Here is a 21962-nt window from a genome sequence, read left to right on the forward strand (position 1 = left end):
ACTACCGACATTGGATGAATCACAGCCAGAATAAAAAATAAAAGTAAGACAAAAAGCAAATAATGATTTTCCAGTGCGAAACTGTAGGAAGAACAGAATAAATGAAAGAAATCATATAGGAATAGAGTGTGATGAGAATGCAAATACAACAAGGACTTTGCAAGTACCACATGAACAAAAAACGAAACCGACTAAACTTTATCAGAAAATAAATGTACTATATATAGGCTATGACAATTCAAAAACCACTTTAGAATTTAAATTGCCAATAGACAAGTAAAATTAAGAATAAAAACAGACACAGAGCTAACAAGAAACAAACTCATCAGGCAGGAATTCATAAATGTAGATTTTGAGAACTTACTTAAGAATTGCTAGGCATGCCAACAACATCAGGATCTTGAAAAATGAAAACTGTAGAGAAAAAAGGGGCATCTATGTAAAAAAACACACTTATCAAACAGCAAAATATATTGCAGGTACGAAGGAGACAAATGGAAAGAAAATCTCAAATGAAACAAGGCCACTGTTAAATAAGAAGGGGAAGTTTCAAGCACAAAATTTAGAGAAATTATTAAAAACAGTAAGAATATGGACGTGACAAAACAAGAACTTATGTTGAGTATACATCAGATTTTATTCCGTATAATATAACATTGACTAACAAGAGATAGAAAATTATACATGCATTCAAAGATTTCTTAAAATGTTTGTATACTTCAAGAGATGAATCAGAAACAAAGCTAGCTAATAATGACACAATTTGACAGGGAGGCAGGCAAGGAGATTCCACATCACCAAAACTATTATCAGCAGGCCTAGAAGAACTTTCCACCTCTCCGTACGTGCTCATGGAACATACCTGGACCAACTTCATTTTGCTGACAACATTTTACTGGCGACCTCTAGTAAATTTCTGCAACTAATGGAAGAACTTAATAGGCCTAGACCAAGATTGACAGTTGCCCTGAAAATTAATTATAATAAACTATACAATGTATAATCAATACATCAGAAGGACACTGCACACATCAAAATGAAGTCATACAATCAGTTGAATTTTTGTGTTTTTGGCAAAAGAAATAGATAATAAAATGGCCTCAAATACTTTTTGCTAAACACAAGTTTTCAAAACTAAGCTTTCAATGTATTTCTAATGGAAAGTTTACAATAAATGTGTATTACCAGCTTTGACTAACGACAGTGAGCGATAATCATAAAAAAAAAAACAGAGTTGTTCAGGGAGGTAATGAGAAATGCATCAAGAATTATTGTATGCACACTGTTACTTGACACCTCATACAGGAGATGGTGAGTGGCTACCATGTGGACTGTCGAATTATAGTGTGTGTGTGTGTGTGTGTGTGTGTGTGTGTGTGTGTGTGGTACTGGGAAACTAGAGCAGAAGATGTAATTGTGACTATAATGATGATGATGGACAGGAGATACACATAGGCAAAGGGATGGCTGATGGACTGAGGAAGTTCTTAGTTGGATTCAAAGGCATAAGAAAAGACCAACGAAATGACCTAATGGAAGGCAGGAAGATGAAGAAAGGATGCAGAGACAACATGGATGAATGTAGCTACACATCTTAAGGCATAGAGAGGTCTGGAGGAGAACTTTATACAGAACTGGTTGGCCGACAGAGGGTGATGATACAATTATGGCACAAAATTTAATTAAAAGAAAGGAATATAATTCAAATGGAGGTGTAAAAGTGATACAAATCAATATACTGTACTTGGTTTCTGTAAGTAATAACTATCACTCAAATAGAAAAGATATGAGCAAATTAAAAAGAAACCTGTTATGGTTCAGGACAGGAAAAAAATTATTTTACTTTATGGCCAAATTTGTGATCATCTCTTTTTCCATTCAGTGCTATTTTTCACCACAATAGGTGTTATTTTCTATCAGAGTCATCATTATTTATACAAATTAATACTTTTTACAAATACATTATTATTTATGTGCCCAATTTGGTGTATTTTCTGCTAAATTCAGTTTATTTTTTGACACATTTACTACCCTTTCCTACCAAAGCCAGTGTTGTTAATGCCAAAAATATTCTTTTTTACCTAATCTGGTAAATTTTTTGCCAAATTCTGTGTCATTTGTTGTCAAATTCTGTGTCCATCAAATTTTGTGGTTCTTTTGTCAAATTCCATGTTGTTTTTGCCAATTTCGGTACTCCATTCACTGTCGCATCAAAATTCATTATGTGGGAAAAGATCTGTCAGTTTAAGATTATACACAAACCTCATCTTTGATGAGATGAGATGTCAAAATGCAGTTTTAACATTCAATAACTATCAGTTACAAATACTAGTGAACTGCCATCATCAGGTCTGTAACATTTTTACGTGGCAAAACTACAAATTTCCCGATGTCTCCTAAAAATGCTGTAAACAAAGCAGCCATGGAAGTTCTGGGAAAGAAACGAAAATTTAAGACAAAGAAAGATGTAAAGATCTGGACTGAAGAAATACAAGAGGCTATTGAGAAAAAATATACAGCATACAGAACACTTTTAGGCAATCCTACAGCAGAGAATCAGGAAGTTTATCAAATAAAGAGAAATACAGCACAGAACCTAGTAAAGAAGAGCCATCAATGTTTACAAGATAGATTCACTTCAAACATTGATAATGATGTCCATGGTCAATAGTCTTTATGTTGCAAGGCATTGAAAATGTTACATAAAGAACAGAAAGACACTGTGAAACTAACTGATTGACAAGAAATCCTGACATTCATACTTTGGAAATCTTTGGTATTAAGACAAGAATTCCAAGGAAAAAAAACCATATACGGATGAACTTTCTGGATTAGATATCTCTCTTGAGGAGGGTACTGTCATAGTAAAAGCCTTAAAAACACAAAAGAAGCAGGATTGGACAGGATTAATGCTGATAGCTGTAAATATGGTGGAAGCTTCTTACATGTTCACTGACATGGGGATACAACTAACAGCACCAGCAAAAACAAATAAAGAAGTCAAACAAGGTTGCTGTCTCTCCACAACACTTCTTAATATCTACGTGAATGAGGTCATAGTAGGATGGAAACAAATTTTCAAGTGCAATATAATGCCCCCACCACTTTATGCAGATCATGATTATAATGAATCATCCTCCTCTAACATTACCTTATTTGTTATAGAGATAGCCGATACCACATATACTATCGATTCTTGCATAGGTTAAAATTATCTCAGCTGTTTCACTAAAAGAACTCATATGATTTTGTATATGGTGTATTATATTTCAGGCTAAAATATATAAAAAGAGATTAATGTGTTACAATCGATATGTACAAACAGTTAAAATTACTCTTCTTTTAAGAATAATTGAAATTACAAAATTTCTGGCATACTTAAGATTCATATTATTAATTGTGCAATCAAATACTAATTATTAAATTTGTTTCTGTTTATTTATGAAATAATAATATAATTTAGTAAAAAAAAGTTTGTAAACTCGCAAACTCTATGGAAACTATGAGTAACGCATAATGTAGGTAGTCGTGGGCCTGCCTCTGATGGACATAGACAAATTGCTAACCTTGTCAACAACAATGTGAATTCATGTTCTGAAGTGAAAATTGTAAAGTCAGTGTGATTTAGATGAATGGGATGACAATAAAAGAAAATCATAGCAATAGACAAATCTTTATCAGTTATTTCATCTGCAGGAACCCATTAAATCAAAATTTTCAGCAGCAAGAATGTACTCCTAGAAACAACAAGATTTTGAGCCAGCAACAACAAAACCAACAACAACGAGATAATGGAGATAAGTAAAAAGTTATTATTTTGTAAATCTTACACCTCTTGAAGCTTTTGAAAATAGTGAAGATATTAAGACAGTGAATTTAATAGTGATGTGTGGGAGGGTAAGATTACATGTGTTATTGTACTACAGTCTAAAGAGGGCTATACAATTTGAAAAGATAGGAGAAGAATATGGGTTCATAATATTTCCACATAAATCAAAAATAAAATCCAAAATTGAGATAAATTACAAAATACTGGAGCAGTTACCTATCTTTAAATATCTTGCGTGTGAAATATACCGAACAACACATCACAACACAGAAATCAAACTTTGCAAATTTAAACATAAATGTGCAACAATTCAAAAAAATCTGAAGTATACAACCAGAAAGAAATGTAAATTGCAAGCTTTTTAAAAGAGGCAGTAGTGGTAGTGTTTGAAAGTGAGATGTTGGTACTCTCAAAGAAAAAAAGATGGAAAATTACATCAGCTGAGGTGAAATTTCTCAGGGCAGTCAAAGGTTGCACACTGACGGGCAATTTACAAAACAGAAACATAAGACTAGATCTACAGATTTTCAATTTGGAAAGCAAAATATAAAATCAACGGGAATAACCATTTCGAAAGAATACACCAAAATTGTCTACCTGGAATCACCATGAACTAAAAGACCATTGGATGTACAAGGACAAGATGGTTTCTGAAACAGGCTGTGTACCCTGCTCCACGAAGTAAAGATGATGATGAAATGTTCAGGGAAACAGTTGAGACTTATTCAAAGGAAGCATCTTAGCATTTGCCTCAAATGATTTTGGGAAACCACAATAAATGGTAGACCGGATTTGAATACCATTTCTAAAAACTATGAGTCCAGTGCCCTAGTCAATGAGTTACCTAGTTCACTATGAGATAAGGTTTAGGTTTGATGTTCAATTGTGAATTGCAAGAATACAGTAAATATAAGGATAAGAAAACCAAGAACAAAGGTCAGAAACAATATAACTGGGAGGATGTAAAACTGAGCAAGCACTGTACACAAAATTTACAAGGGTGATGGCAAAAATTATTGGAAATATGAAATAAAAGGTTTAGCAAATATTTTAAGAATTCTTAGGAACTGTTGTAATATTAAGTGCTTGCATTTGATTCAGATACGCGTTGCTTATTAAAACAGGGTGTGCTATTGTGGAGAAATCTGAGTTTTAAAGAACATTCATTTAAATTTAAAAATTGAACACTTGTATAATGAAAGGGTTTGCTGATTGGTATGTGTGCAGAAGAATTTTTTTAAAGAATTTAAAATTGTCATTTTTTTTTCAGGAATTTTCAGTAGTGAATTTCCAAACTCACAAATCTATCACAGCAAGTCAACCAACCTTAGGAATCATCTCCACTTGACCATCTCCAGTTTGGATAAGATATTGCATTGATGTCCCCAAATGAATGAAGCTAAGTTCGAGCATTTACCCTCAAGATACAAAAAAATTCAAAAAGCTTTCAATCGGAGACTGCAAAATGTCATGTGAGCTCTTCAACAGTTATGGTCAACTCGAAGACAGCTTAAAATTGAAACTAACTTGTTTTAAGGGGATAGTCGGATCGGATGCATAATTTTTTGTGCTTAACAAATTGTTGAATTTCACAGACACTGACAGTAACTGTTTTTGTGCAGCATGAGATCAAATTTGAGGAAAAATCAATCTTCACAATGTCTCAAGCATTTTGTGACTGCAATAATTCTGGCTCAGTGTTAAAGTGACGGTTTACTGACCCAAATGTCCAGAGAAGCTCCTTGTTAATTATACCATGGTGAAACAGTTATTTATAAGTATCTGAGAAATTATTAATATTTAAACTTGCCTCATAAAATTTTTGCATCAAATTTGTTCAGTATTTGATTTTGTTTTATTTTAGTTTCATTAGATAAGGCAAGATGTTTTGGTAGGAAAGGTTTTATTTCTTTTGGACAGCCTTTCAATAAGATTAAAAAATGAGCCTGAAGACCTTTGTGTCTGGACAGCTCAGTTAGTAGCAGCAAATGCAGCACACACTTTTAATCTGCCAGGCAGTTTCATATCAGCACACACTCCAATGCAGGGTGAAAAGTCTATCTGGCTATTGTCAAATGTTCACAAACTGTTGTTACGCTTCATGGTTGATGAATTCTGTGTGTGTGTGTGTGTGTGTGTGTGTGTGTGTGTGTGTGTCATATAACATGGCTGCTTTCACAAGTGGCCCCACCTTTTTTTACTGGGTAGGAGATGCCTGCGAGCATACTGCAATATCAGGTGATGAGGGGATGTATGGCCAGGTCTGGCACCTGGGTCTCCCACAAGGAATGACCTTGGGGTGCATGATTGGAGTAGGGATTGGTGATCATGATGTCCTCATGCCAATATGGTTACTAAGCAGCATAAATCCATCAAGAAGGCTAGGGGAGTATTTACGCTAGAAAAATCAAGTAAGCACATGTTAGCATCCCACTTAGACAATGAATGGACATCATTCAGTTCTAATATGATGGACATAGAGGAATTATAAGCAAAGTTAAAACTGACTATGGATCACATTCTGGGGTATTTTGGAAAAGTGTAGCTCTTCTATGAAGAAGTCAGCATACAGAATACTATTGTGACTTCTTGAGTACTGTGCGAGTGTTTGTGATCCTCACCAGGTTGGATTGAAAGACGATATCAAAGCATTTCCAAAGCGTGCTACTAGATTTGTTCCCCGGCAGTTCGATCAGCACGCAACTAGAGGGTCTTTAAATAAGAATATACATAATACAAAGTATTGTGTTGTCAAAACTGTCAATCACTGTGCCAAAGCTCAGTTATTGTTGGAACGAATACATTATTTAATTTACACTCATTGCTGCTAGACGTCTGTTGTCTTCTGTTTTCTTGGTTACCATCACATGCTGCAAAATGGCTACTCCACAACAGAAATTATTTTATATTCTTGAGCTTGGAAAGAGTAATTCCATGATTACAGAGCAATGACATTTCAAGTTGAGGAACCACACTGATACTCCGAATGGATGTAACATTGCTACATAGTATTGACAGCTTGTAGACATACGATGTTCTGTAAAGGAAAGAGTCCTGGCCACCATGGTGTTTCCAACAAAAACTAACACTAACACAGAACCAAGAAGAGTTGAAGAACCAAATCCATACTGCCGTAACATGTGTGATGACAGACATGCTTACCCAGGAGGAATTTGAGTATCGATGAGACAGTGTTCGTGTTGCTGGAGGAGGACATATTGAACATCTATAATCTACACTTGAGAGATCTGCAAAGATATGTCCCAAGCTTCATAGTCATATATTTTACTGTTTCAGTGCATGATTTGTGATGGTACAACTGGAACACCAACAAATTTAAATTCCTTCCCAGCATGATCTGACACCTTTTGACTTCTTCCTTTGTGGTTTCATTAAGGACAATTAAAGAGACAGGAAAATTAAAGAGACCTTTGGAGAAAAGAGAACCACTTGTATGAATATCAAGAGCTCAGATGGAAACCCAGTTCCAAGCAAAGAAGGGAAAGCAGAAAGGTGGAAGGAGTATATGGAGGGTCTATACAAGGGCGATGTACTTGAGGACAATATTATGGAAATGAGAGGATGTAGATGAAGATGAAATGGGAGATACGATACTGCGTGAAGAGTTAGACAGAGCACTGAAAGACCTGAGTTGAAACAAGACCTTGGGAGTAGACAACATTCCATTGGCACTACTGAAGGCCTTGGGAGAGCCAGTCCTGACAAAACTCTACCATCTGGTGAGCAAGATGTACGAGAGAGGTGAAATACCCTCAGACTTCAAGAAGAATATAATAATTCCAATCCCAAAGAAGCCAGGTGATGACAGATGTGAAAATTACCGAACTATCAGTTTAATAAGTCACAGCTGCAAAATACTAACACGAATACTTTACAGATGAATGGAAAAACTGGTAGAAGCCGACCTTGGTGAAGATCAGTTTGGATTTCGCAGAAATGTTGGAACACGTGAGGCAAGACTGACCCTACGACTTATCTTAGAATATAGATTAAGGAAAGGCAAACCTACATTTCTAGCATTTGTAGACTTAGAGAAAGCTTTTGACAATGTTGACTGGAATACTCTCTTTCAAATTCTGAAGGTGGCAGGGGTAAAATACAGGGAGCAAAAGGCTATTTACAATTTGTACAGAAACCAGATGGCAGTTCTAAGAGTCGAGGGGCATGAAAGGGAAGCAGCGGTAGGGAAGGGAGTGAAACAGGGTTGTAGCCTCTCCCCGATGTTATTCAATCTGTATATTGAGCAAGCAGTAAAGGAAACAAAAGAAAAATTCGGAGTAGGTATTAAAATCCACGGAGTAGAAATAAAAACTTTGAGGTTTGCCGATGACATTGTAATTCTGTCAGAGACAGCAAAGGACTTAGAACAGCAGTTGAACGGAATGGACAGTGTCTTGAAAGGAGGATATAAGATGAACATCAACAAAAGCAAAACGAAGATCATGGAATGTAGTCGAATTAAGTCGGGTGATGCTGAGGGAATTAAACAAGGAAATGAGACACTTAAAGTAGTAAAGGAGTCTTGCTATTTGGGTAGCAAAATAACTGATGATGGTCGAAGTAGAGAGGATATAAAATGTAGACTGGCAATGGCAAGGAAAGCGTTTCTGAAGAACAGAAATTTGTTAACATCGAGTATAGATTTAAGTGTCAAGAAGTTGGTTCTGAAAGTATTTGTATGGAGTGTAGCCATGTATGGAAGTGACACATGGACGATAAATAGTTTGGACAAGAAGAGAATAGAAGCTTTCGAAATGTGGTGCTATAGAAGAATGCTGAAGATTTGATGGGTAGATCACATAACTAATGAGGAGGCATTGAATAGAATTGGGGAGAAGAGGAGTTTGTGGCACAACTTGACAAGAAGAAGGGACCGGTTGGTAGGACATGTTCTGAGGCATCAAGGGATCACAAATTTAGTATTGGAGGGCAGCGTGGAGGGTAAAAATTGTAGAGGGAGACCAAGAGATGGATACACTAAGCAGATTCAGAAGGATGTAGGTCGCTGGAAGTACTGCGAGATGAAGAAGCTTGCACAGGATAGAGTAGCATGGAGAGCTGCATCAAACCAGTCTCAGGACTGATGACAACAACAACAACAAGGACAATAGGACAATGTTTACATACTAACACTAACACAGAACCAAGAAGAGTTGAAGAACCAAATCCATACTGCCGTAACATGTGTGATGACGGACATGCTTACCCGGGAGGAATTTGAGTATCGATGAGACAGTGTTCGTGTTGCTGGAGGAGGACATATTGAACATCTATAATCTACACTTGAGTGATCTGCAAAGATATGTCCCAAGCTTCATAGTCATATATTTTACTGTTTCAGTGCATGATTTGTGATGGTACAAGTTTCAGTGCATGATTTGTGATGGTACAACTGGAACACCATACTGGTACCTTTGATGAGAATAAAATCAGAACCACAGATTTTGAGATGTGGTATGACAGAGCTTTTGCCGCAGTTGAAGCTGTGTAAAACAAATGTTGTATTTCCACTTTTCAAATTCTCAGAAAAACGTTAACATAATGTATTACGAAGCCTACATTTCAAAAACCACATGTGGGTGATCACAGTACTGGAACTACTTATTTTACGAACTGAGAACTGGAAATATTCGTGTTCTTTATGAAACACCCTGTATTAAGCTTATGCCTCATGAACTCAAATGGGAAGCCCTGAAGGGAAAAGACAATGCTCTCTTCACAAGGCACTACTGCAGAAGTTTAGGGAACCAGCATTTGAGGCCAACTGCAAATCGATTCTTCTAGCACCAATGTACATTTCCCATGACTATGTAGATAACATGAGAGAAATTAGGCCTCATACAGAGTCTTACAGACAGTTGTTTTTCCCTTGCTCTATTTGCAAGTGGAACGGGAAATGACTAGTAGTGGTACGTAGTACTCTCTGCCATGCATCGTATGGTGGCTTGCAGAGTAAACACGGACGTATAGACACGGATATTCTGTAGGTTGGGAGGATTGTGGAACATTACTTTGAGTGATGTGGGGAAGTTAACAGGGTTACTGGTGTCAAAGGAGGAGACAACACAGGAGATATGTTTACAGATAAGCCGGATAGGATACTGTCTGTCAATAAAGGCTCTGGCAAGGTTATCGATACATTTCGACAACTCCTGCTTTCCACTGTACATGAAATGCAATGTTGATGGGTGGCGAGGCCATATGAAACAGACTTTTTGACATGGAACCTGTGACAGCTGTCAAAGTGGTGGTGCTGTTGATGGTTGGTGTGCTTGATATGAATGGGTGTATTTATTGAGCCATCTGAGAGGTGGAAGGACCAGGTAAAACAGATTTGGGAAGAGGTGTTAAGATTATACAAGAAGGAGCACAGATTGCCCTACAAAATGCCATCAATTAATCTGAACCAGACAAAAGGTTCTAGGTGTTGAACGGAAAGGCAAGATGTCTACAGATTGCCCTTTAATAAGTTGGCACAGGAAGGTGCAATGTGAGCACTCATGGCAGTGCCATGGTTTTATTTATAGACTTGATGATCGAAAGTGAAATAATGTGGGTCAGGATGTGGTTAGCTATGAGTGTTAGGAAAGAAGTGGTAGGTTTGGTATCAGGAGGGGAGATAAGTGTCTAGTGGTCACAATGCCATAAGGATGGCATCCAAAGTAACCAATAAGAAGTCTGGTGGTAACACAAAGGAACTGTGGAAAGGCAGTGAAGGTGAGTAGTGTCCTTAATTTAAGAGAGGGGTTATGGACAATGGTTTTGAGATGTTGTCCATCAACAAAGGCACAGATTTGTTCAATGGAAGCATTGGTCTGAGCCACAATGAAACAACCTGTGAGGAGACATGTGGGGTTGGGTTCATAGATTTTGGGGAGTAGGCAAAAGGTAGGAGTATGAAGGTGGGGGATGCTGGTGTGAGGAGACAGACATATTCAGGTGACAGGTTTGGGATGGACCAATCCAGAGCTAATCATTCCTGCAGATAAAGGAACCACCACAATGATCATGAAACCTTATTGACAACGTGGCTGAAAGTCTCTGCCAACTTTCTGACACCTCTGTAGACTAACCTTACACCAAGGATCCTAACTGAGAGGTCCAACAAGACCTCCAGCAGCTCCTCAAAGTCTTAAGTCCATCCCAAAACCTAACACCTGATCCATCTCTCTCCTTGCACCTGCAAACCCCCCCCCCCCCCTCCCACCCCACCCTCCTACTTTTTATCTATTTCCCAATGTGGCTGGCTACAATGCCCCAACTGACCAAACCTCTGCCATTGTTGAGCAACTCCTTCCAACCACTGTCCACAATTTCCCATCCTACATTCAAGATACTGCTCATTTTCTTAACAGCCCTACCACAGTTCCTGTCCCATTACCATCAGACTCCTTGTTGGTCACTGCAGATGCAATGTCTTTATACGCCAATATCTCTCATGTTCATGGCCTTGCAGTCATGGAACACTACCTTCCTCAATGTCCTCCTGACACAAAACCCACAACCACACCCTGACCTACAATTCCTTCACTTTCACTTTCACTTTCAAAGGCCGAATATATAAACAAATCCAGGTTCTGCCGTGGTTACTAGAATGGCAACTTCCCATGCCAACTTATTTATTGGCCATCTAGATGAATCCTACCTCTCCAGTCAATACCCAAAACTGTTTGTATGGTTCAGATCCACTGATGACATTTTCATAATCTGGACTCATGACAATGACAACCTGATCTGGACTCATGGCAAGGACAACCTGTGCTCCTTCCTTCATAACCTCAACATCTTTTCCCAAATCCACTTCACATGGTCCTTGTCAACTCAACAAGCGAACTTCCACCTCTCAAATGGCTTTATATGTATGTCTGTACATGTCAAGTGCCCCAACAATCAACAGTACCTTCACTCTGACAGATGTACTTGTACCATATCAAAAAGTCTCTTCCCCACAACCTTGCCACCATGGCAACTGCAACTGCAGTGGAAAGAAGGAGTTGTTGAAATTTACTGATAACCTTATAGAGCTTTTATTGACAGATAATATTCTATTCAGCTCATCCATACAAAGATTGCCTGTGCCACCTTCTCCTCTGACACCAGTAACCCTGTAACTAACCACCAACCAGCGCAGCTCTAATCACCCAGTATCACTCCGGCCTTGAAAAACTCCACCATATCCTTCAACAGGTCTTTGATTACCTCTTGCCATGCCCTGAGATGAGTGATATCCTTTCCAAAATCCTACCTATGTCACCCTAAGTAGTGATCCACCACCTTCCCAACCTCCAGAATATACTTGTCTGTCTCCACTCCACCCTGACCTCACACATCACTCCCCTGTGTTTAACTCAGGTGCAAAAGCTGTCCCATACAGCCATCCACCACCTCCTATCACAGTCAAGTCATGGGCATCTGCTACCAAATAAAAGGCAGGGCCACACTGAAAGTAGCCCTGTTGTATATCAGCTGTGCTGCAATTAGTGCACACCTTCTATGTGGGAATGACAAGTAACCAACTGTCCACTCACAAGAATGCCAACTGTCAAACACTGGCCAACCGCAAACTTGACAATCAAGTTGCCACGTATGCTGTGCACCACAACACCAATGACTTCAACTGCTGCACCACTATACAGTCCATTTGGACATTACCTGTTTCTCTGAACTACACAGATAGAAATGGAATTCTCTCTCCAGCATATATTGCACTCTTACAATCCCCCTGGCCTAAAGCTCACTTTACATTTTCTGATCTGTCTTCTGCCCACATCACTCCTTCCCCATTCAGATCATGTACTGTCTTATCCTACCACACTTCCTGACCCTTCCCTCACCTCCTCCCCCCCCCCCTCCCCATTATCCATGCAGGCTTTCTCTCTCTCTCTCTCTCTCTCTCTCTCTCTCTCTCTCTCTCTCCCCCCCCCCCCCCATTTTTTCACCCCTCTCCCCCTTTCTCCCACTCATCTCCCTCTTCATCTCCACATTCCTCTCCTTTCCTACCCAGTTTCCCTCTCTCTATCCTTACATGCTCTATCTGCTGAATTCCTTCCATCTTGTGCAGCTGCTGAGTCATCTTGTGAAATACCTGCCTCATAATAGTCTTCTACCCCTGTCCTTGCCTTGTGCATACTTTCCTATCTCCCCCCCCCCCCCCCTCGCCAATTTTTCCAAACAGGCTTTTGAAGTCATTGATAAAATATTTCACTCAATAAGACAATAACACTGTATCTGTGTTAGCTCTGAAATCCAAAGAAACTTCCTTCAGGCTTGGGTCTCCAAGTTAAAAATTCAACCTATTACAGAACCCAATTCTTGCACTTGCAATTAAATGTTCATTTGTCACCTTTTTTGTCATAAAATTTCAGGTGAATCAAAATGCATTAAGTGAATTGTTATATTTAAAAACAATGAAACTTTTTGGAAAAGCTGTACTTGTTAAAACACCCATCTAGGTCACAAACGGTGTTTTTTTTCTGTTAATCATTTTCAGTCATAGAAAGATCTTCTTCAGAGTATTATGTAATTAACAACATAAGTCACGAATAGTACAGCCACTCAACTTATACAGCATTAGGTACGCAACATACTTACAAAATTAAAATACTACGTGTATATAACTACTGGTGATGAGACGGCTCTGTGTATTGGGTCCACGCATCACCAAAGGGGATATACATGTTGTATTTTTATTTTATAGCTATGTTGTTTCTTAATGCTATATAAGGTGAATAGCAGTATTATTCATGGTCCACTTTGTTCATTTCAGAGTTACACACTGGGATGAAGATGGTCTTTATGACAGTTGTTCCACTTATGACTTCAAAAATTACGCACTGTATTTTTATTTTATGGCTATGTTGTTGCTTAATGCTATATAAGGTGAATAGCTGTATTATTCCTGGTCCACTTTGTTAATTTCAGAGTTACATACTAGTCTGAAGATGGTCGTGATCACTGCTGTTCCACTTATGACATCAAAAATTAAAGCTGTACTTGAAAGTTGAACTACTGCACAAATATTTGTAGGTTTCTTATAAAGAATGCACTTGTTAAACTGTTTGATATTTTTCAAGATAAGCAATAAGTTAAGTGCAGTTATATGTAAAATCAATAAATAATATAGTAAAAGTTGCACTGATTACATAAACAATATAGTGTTTTACAAATATTGTAGTCTCAAAGTAGTTGAAAAATTATTGTGACTGAATTTTCCACAACTTTAACCTCGTGATGCGCAAATTGGTAAATGGCAGAGCTTTGAAATTTTTACGGTGCACTGAATACAAAAGTTGTACATCTAATCCAAATATTTGTCTTACATAATTAATTCTAGTAATTTTAAATCATCTTAAATTCGGCCAAACCTGTCAAGATCGTATACATTTTGCAGGCTTCTCACGCCTAGAATATTTTTGTGCCTTGAGCTGATGAAAAGGCATAACTCCCACATGGAAGTGTGTATCAAGGGTCTACATGAGAAGTATGTGGTGTACCCATAAAGATGTCATCAACCCAGAGTTTGGTATCAACATGACTGTCTTTTAATTAGACCTGGTCCTGTTGTAGGTGGTATGCCATTGTCTTCTGACATCTGAAATTATTTATGCAGCCAGTTGCAGGAGGACCTGCAGTGTAGCGTGGACTCCAAATCATTGTAGAATTCACTATTTGTCACATAAACAAATGTTGGCAATGGTGAAAGAAGTGATAAGTAACATAAAAATCTAAGCACTGACCAGGTATCAAATCTAAGATTCTTGGATATGTAGCCTGCACTTCATGATTAAGCTGAAACAATCTTCAATTTATTAAAAACTAAATAAACAGTCCTAATAATAGTTTCTACAGCATTGAACTGACCATCAATCATTCACAATGACCAAGCTGTCATAGTGAATATTCTGGGCATTGTGTTATGTCTTTCATATAAAGAAAATGCCTAATAATTTTCTGTTCAACAACCCAAGAAAATATGAAACTCACTGAATAAGCCTATGACAACAAGAAGTCATTAAGTGGTGCGAGTGAGAAAATTCATCTTAATGTAGTCTGCAGTCTTCAAAATAGGGGAACGACGGGTAGTACGGGCCAGTTGGTTTTTCGACTATTCACTACAAGATAGCAGCACGGTACACGATGTAATCTTTGCCACCACTTCAATTTTATCATGTGCAGAGAGTTATTTTGATTCCCAGTATCATATCGTCTGTGAGTGATTATTGCTTGTTTGTGCTCCAACAAATTGTTACCCCAAATACTTTTTAACATCACCCTGAGGGAGGAGGAGGAGGAAATTAGTGTTTAACGTCCCATCGACAACGAGGTCATTAGAGACGGAACATCACCCTGAATCATTACAGTAAGAATATACTTATGAAACTAGAGCTGTTATTTAGTTTACTCTGTTAATATAAGACATTGACAATTGCATTTTGTTTGCTCTAAAATGTTTCACTTACTATCATGTTTTCATACCAGTGTGAATCTAGTAATATGGGCCATGCTACATGTGGTATGGGCCATGGAACTCATTGCCTTTTTTAGGATACTATGCCAACATTTAAGAAAATACCAGAAAGTGAAGTTTGGGGAGAACAGTCAGAGAATGATACAAAAAATGCCGTTCCAAGTGTACTGGAAAATAAATTTTCCAAAAGAACCACCTCTGACCGATACTATGTACCTAGAAGCACTCTGCAAAGAAAGTTAAAAGCTATAGCAAATGATGAGCCAACTGATATGAAACCACAAATGGAGGCTTTTAAGGCAACCTTTGATGAAAGATGTGAAAAACTGTTAGTAGCTCATCTAACAGATTTAGATTCGTGTCTAATGCCCCTGTTCAAAACAGAGTTTTTGAAACTGGCCTATGACCTGACAAAAAAATTAATCTTGAGTCACAGATTCAACAAAAGGACAAAAATGGCTGAAAAAGATTTTTATACCAGTTTTATGAAGAAGCACCCATATTTGACGTACAAAAAACCACAATCAACTAGAATGATGCGGTGTGCAGGGTTTAATAAGATACAGGTTGGAAGGTTCTTCAGCTAGTTTGAAATTCTATTAAAAAAGCATTCCTTTCATTCACCTCAAATTTTTAATATAGACAAGACTGGTGTATCATGTGTGCATGAAAATGACAAGATCATTACAATGAAAGGCAAATATTAAATGGGGAAAATTACTTCTGGAAAGAGGGGACGTAATGTTACAGTTCTATTTTGCATGCGTGCAACTGGGCAATTTATTCCTCCAATTTTTATTTTCCCAAGGAAACTAATGAATGAGCACCTCCTGATTGGTGCTCCAACTGCAATCATTAGTTTTTCCAACTTCTAGCAGTTGGATGACACCTGAGGCTTTTCTTAACTGGCATCGACACTTTGTTTCCTTCACAGAGCTCTCAGCAGATCATTTCTTACTGATTGTAGATGGGCATGCCAGTCACAAGGACTTAGATATCATGTTTGCTCTGGAAAACACTGTCCATATGATGAAATCTTTCAAAAACTGCTACAACACTGCTTGCAGTTTGTGGATGAGGGTTAATCCAGGGTCAAGAATTAATGACTTTGGTGTTGCAAAATTTGTAGCTGATGCCTACAAGAAAATGTGTCACCTAGATATTGGTGAAAATGGATTTCGATGGACTGGCATTTACCCGACAAATCCAAACATATTTACTGATTTGGACTTCATAGGCAGTGGTGTTACCAACATTGTACAGGAATCCCTTCCCAAGATGACGTCTGATGGGGCTGTTGTTGCTACACCCAAGACACCCACGTCGATCTCACCAGCACCTCTCAGCATGCTTCCCAGGCAGAAACTACAATCACTTCTTGAGAGACCACCATTTCCTCCAATGCACTACATTCCAGTGAACATTCTGATTTTGCAAGTGTTTTAAAAGTGGTGTTGCCTTTGCCCTCCTGCAGCGAAAACAGGTTGACATGTTGGAAAAGAAAGGCAGAGAGAAGCGAAATATTGACATCAACTCCAATAAAAAATATACTGACAGATAACAAAGACTCGGAAGAGCAAAAGGAAAATGCACAACACAAAAAGAGACAAATGAAATTTTCAAAACAAGAAGAAACGATGATCAATAAGAAGAAGAAAAAGGTACAAATCATTTTTTTCCATAATGACAGTCCTACACCAAACACTTCTCAAGATGTTGTAGATGTAAAATGTATTGTGTGTGGAGAAAGCTATGAGGAAAACTAGATTCAATGCAACAAGTGTGGAGGCTGGGCACATGAGCTCTGTGCAGACATTGATGACTTGCTGTTTTACTTTTGTGATCTCTGTAAGCTAAATAAATCATAGAGTAAATGAGCTATAATAGTTATACATTGTATATACTATTAAACAATAAAAGATTTATTCAAAACAGTGTTCTTAATTTATAAACATAATCATATTGGTGTGGCCCATGCCACCTGCCAATTTTTAAAATGCCCAAAATGCACGGTTAATGCTAATTACATTTTGTGTTATGTTCTCTTCATATATTGGTAAATATATTTTTATTACTTAGAGGAAAGAAGTTGAAAATTTGATTTTTTTGCTCATAACTGCGTTAAGCTACAAATATATTTTGTAATTTACATTTTTCCTTAAATGGCCTATAATACCCACTGTTCCCCTACTATACCTGTTATAGTTCACGTGGAAACACTTTTCTCATCACGACACAAATAGAAACTACAATCCAATATATATTCTTACAAAAAATGAATAGATCCAGGCCCCACATTATTTAAATTTGATTCAGATCTTCTTATATAGGTAGGACAAAGCAGATACACCAACCTTCACACAAAGCACTCCTTGAGAAGTGTATTTCGCATGCTTCGTTCTATATGAGAATGTCTTGAAGTCTGCCGCAAGTATGGGTTTTTTACTTGCAAACATAAGACCACTGCCTTTAACAAACAAAAATATGAGATTTAGTTCATACTTCAATTTCTTATTTACAATAAACAATCATACATGCAATTACGTACTAACAGAGGCAGTACATACGATACAAAAATCGTTGTAATGTATAAGCTGAAGAATTTACCTAACATACAGTGATTGATGTCCCATGAATATTCACCGACGTCATATAAAAAATATTTGAACTCATCTTTAAGCCTGTCAATTAATATTAAAGCATAAGAACGTTCCCACACTTCCTGGAGACACAAGAAGTCCGTGTACGGAACTTCTGAATGCAAACTCTCTAGTTTACTACATACTTCGTAACCAGCATCTTCTTGGTCTAAGTTATGCAAGTGTTTTCCTGTGTGATTCGTGAATATTTCCGCGATAGCAGCTGCTCTAGATTTTGAGTCTGTGACATTATTTAATCTGCAGACAAATTCTGGTGCCAATAATACATTGGCCGATCCAAATGTGAAATATTTATTTTCATTTCTCTTCGAAATAAAAGCCGACTCACAGTCTGAATTGACCTCCACGTAGGTATACTTCTCTTGTTTGAAATTACGGCAAATTATCAACCACAAAACGATGCCAATTACGCCAACTGGACTTACTACTATCACTAGCAGCAAATAAATACTTCCCATAATTATGTTCATTATTTTATCTTCAACACTTCTAGCTGCCGATTCTCTAACAACACAACATGACAATAACAAACTGAGCAATGTTACCCAGGGCACCATTAAGTTGTACGAGATCGTGTCCAATAAATCGGCATTTTTGCTGTAGTATCGTGTTGCAATATCTAGCCTGTATTGTAGCTCTGGTGTATCATCTTTCGCGTCGTCAAGATGTTTCTCACTACAATCACACTCTTCCATGGCTATTCGCGAACGCGAATCACCGTTCTGATTACAATTTCTGACGAAACTGGTGATGGCTGCCGCGTTCAGTTGCCGACACAAGACATTTCATGACAAGTTCACAGAAAACGCAATCTACCCCAACCCTGACATTGTATTTTAACAACAAATGAGCTTCTGCTCCACTGTTTACTATACGCTGTTTGCACAGAAATATCTATGGTTTGTTGTCATCACCATCATAGGGTTTATTTAACGTAAAAGTCACACTACCTAGCGGCAGTACGGGTGAGGTCACGATTTTAGCAGTCGGTTTATCCGCAGGGGAGAGAGAGGAACCTTTCTACTGTCTTCCGTGCAATAATAGAGCCTGCAAAAAGTGAGACGGCAAACGAGTTAACACAGGAAAATTTTTTAAAAAAATGGGATATGTATATTTCCATACTCTTGGTGAACAAACAATAATCAGGACATTCACTGTTCAATAATTACAGGGGTAATATTGGAATCAGAATTTTATTGTCTCATAACGTACAAGTTAAATCATTGATTTTATGAACAGGAGACTCGTCAGCTTATAACTATGATAAATTATACATGGGATACAATATTTTTTATATAATCACAGTAAAATCGGAATATTATTTATTATTATTGTTTTTATCCTACTCAGATGGTCATATAATTAAAAAATTCAACAACAGAGTAATAACATTTTTGCACCATGGTGCTATACAATTCACTTTTTACTGCCTCAGTTGGGACCTTTCTAAAATTTGTGTCTTTCACTTTATTGCAAGGCTATTTATTGTATACTTTCATTCACATATATTGTGGAGGCAGTTCAAAAAGATTAAGCCTGTGTGCACGCAGCATGAACCTTTCTTTGTTTCTAGCTACGTAGCTATACTGAAAATTATTTGTCAAAAAGAGTTTAGGGTTATTACCTGTGAAAAGAATTATTTCATACAGATTCAATGAGGGAACGAACGCTTAGTATCTTAAGATCTCTTAATAATGGCCTACAAGATTCTCTTGGCTTTGCACTGCATATGTTTCTGCCAATTTTTTTCTGCAAAGTTAATATTTTTGTCATGTTGCTAGCATTCCCCCAGAAGACAAAACCGTATATCACTACTGACTCAAAGTAACTATGATATACTGCTTCTTTTGTGTCTACACTAGTGACATTGGCTGAGATTGAAATACAAACGCCAGGCTGTTTACTTTATTTTTTAGACAATCTGTGTGTGGGGACTGTGATAGGTTTCTGTCCAATTGCATTCCTAAGAATTTAACATGCTCTGCTTCATTTAGCTCCTGGCATTTGTGCATTATGTCAATATCACTTATTCGAGACTGTTTAATCTTAAATTGCATCAGCTGTGTTTTTGAAATATTTAGCTTTAGTCCATAGATGGAACCAAACGTCTAGGTTTTCTATAATTTCTTTGACATTTTTAGGAATTTCTTCTGTATTTTTATTTTCTACCCGTACTGATGTGTCGTCAGCAAATAATGATAATTTATATTTATGGGTAGGTCATTTACATAAAAAGGAAAGAGGATTGGCCCTAGAATTGAACCTTGTTGTACTCCCTGTGAGATGGTTGTGCACTTGGAGGAGTATTTCCCTTTGCTTCATTTTATGACAACCCTTTGCTTTCTCTCCGTTAGATATGACATACACCGCTGTAATTCCATATTTTTTCATTTTATATAATAGTAAGGAGTGATTCAAGCAGCCGAATGCTTTGGATAAATCACAGAAGATTCCTGCAGCTTTTTGTGACTTGTCCAAAGTGGAACTAACTTTGGTCACAGATTCATTGATTGCAAGAATTAAGCTTTTGCCTTTCTGGAATCCAAATTGAGTTTTTGAGATTAGATTGTATTTGTTGCAGAAGTTTTGAATTTGAATTGCAACAATCATTTCAAATATCTTAGAAAACACAGGAAGAAGCGAAAATGGACGGTAATTTCCCATATCATCTTTGGAGCCTTTCTTAAATACTGGCTTGACTTCTGCATATTTTAGAAATACTGGGAAGTACCCTTCTTCAAGTGATTGATTAATTATTTTGTGTAGTGGGTATGCTATTATATTTGGAGCTGCTTTAATAACTTTGGCAGGTATTTCATCCCATCCCACAGAATTTTTATTTTTTAGGTTTAGTACAGTTTTTCTACATCTTTTACTGTTACATTGTGAAATTTAATTAGGCCCTCTTTCTCGCTCTGACTTGAGCCAAACGAATGTACCAAATCTTGATAAGAGTCTACATCAACATCAGATTTTGCTCCATTTTCTGATATCTGAGCAGGATGTACAATTATTTTGTCTTGTACCTTTATTTTAGAGAGTTCCTGGTTGCAAGGTTTGATTCCAAGTTCAGATTTGACTACTGCACATACTGCATTGGATTTATTTGCGTATTTTTAATGAATTTAGTGTTTTCCATTTCCTCTGCTGCTTTTGCAACCTTCTTAAATAGTTTTTTATACGCTTTAACATAGTTTATGAACTCAGGACTCTTATTTGATTTCAGCTCAGCTTGTAGCTCTCTCTTTCTATTGCTAGATATTTTTATGCCAGTAATCAATTTTAGTTTATGTGTTGCCCTTCTTGGGCAAGCTATGGGTGGAAATGTTTCATTGAAGACATGTAACAAGCTGTTTAAAAATTTATCAAAATATTCTGATCATGAGTTTCCTAGTTGTAATGACTAGTCTACCTCATTTAATCTGTAACAGAACAAGTTATGTTTTCTTCACTGAACTGTCTTTTAATTAAGCATTTCCCATTTTTCATATTTATTTTTCGTAAGTTTCATCCTATAAGCAGAGCAGAGTGATCTGAGATACCTAGGTTTAAAGAGAATTTTGCAGTGTCCTCAAATGTGTAATTTGTTAAAATATTGTCTATGCATGTTACTGTTCAGTCATTTTGTCTAATGCCATATTCTTGAATTACGTCAATAAACTTAGTTGACATGCTTGTTTTGCTTCCTGTATCTATGTTAATATCGGCAGCAATTACAATTTTTTTCCTATTTTCTTTAGTGAGTTTATTGAGGAGCTACTGGAATTTATCTAAGAATAATGTATTTACATCACTACCTGGAATTCTGTATATAGAGATGATGATATTCTGTTGTTCTAGCTCTACACAACAACTTTCAAATACAAGCTCTTCATTTAGAAATTTAAAATCGTCTCTTTCTTAAATTCCAACGAATTGTCAATCAATGTATAGGAGGCTCCACGAGTACTGTTTTGCCTACAAAAACTGTTGTGGCGTAACAAGC

The 21962-nt window shown here is 37.2% G+C and overlaps 1 protein-coding gene across 1 annotated transcript in view; it reads right to left on the minus strand.

Moving 5' to 3' along the window:
- LOC124804831 (sphingomyelin phosphodiesterase 3-like) overlaps positions 1-18889 on the minus strand; it is a 52485-nt gene extending 33596 nt beyond the window's left edge. Inside the window, exons 1-2 of the mRNA XM_047265177.1 lie at positions 17925-18889; positions 17672-17784 (exon numbers count right to left, since the gene is read on the minus strand). Coding sequence (XP_047121133.1) covers positions 17672-17784; positions 17925-18672 — 861 coding nt within the window. The 5' untranslated portion in view covers positions 18673-18889. The remainder of the gene's footprint in view (positions 1-17671; positions 17785-17924) is intronic.
- Between the last annotated feature and the right edge of the window lie 3073 nt (positions 18890-21962).

This window comes from Schistocerca piceifrons, chromosome 7 (assembly GCF_021461385.2).
Source record: "Schistocerca piceifrons isolate TAMUIC-IGC-003096 chromosome 7, iqSchPice1.1, whole genome shotgun sequence".
Taxonomy (NCBI): domain Eukaryota; kingdom Metazoa; phylum Arthropoda; class Insecta; order Orthoptera; family Acrididae; genus Schistocerca; species Schistocerca piceifrons.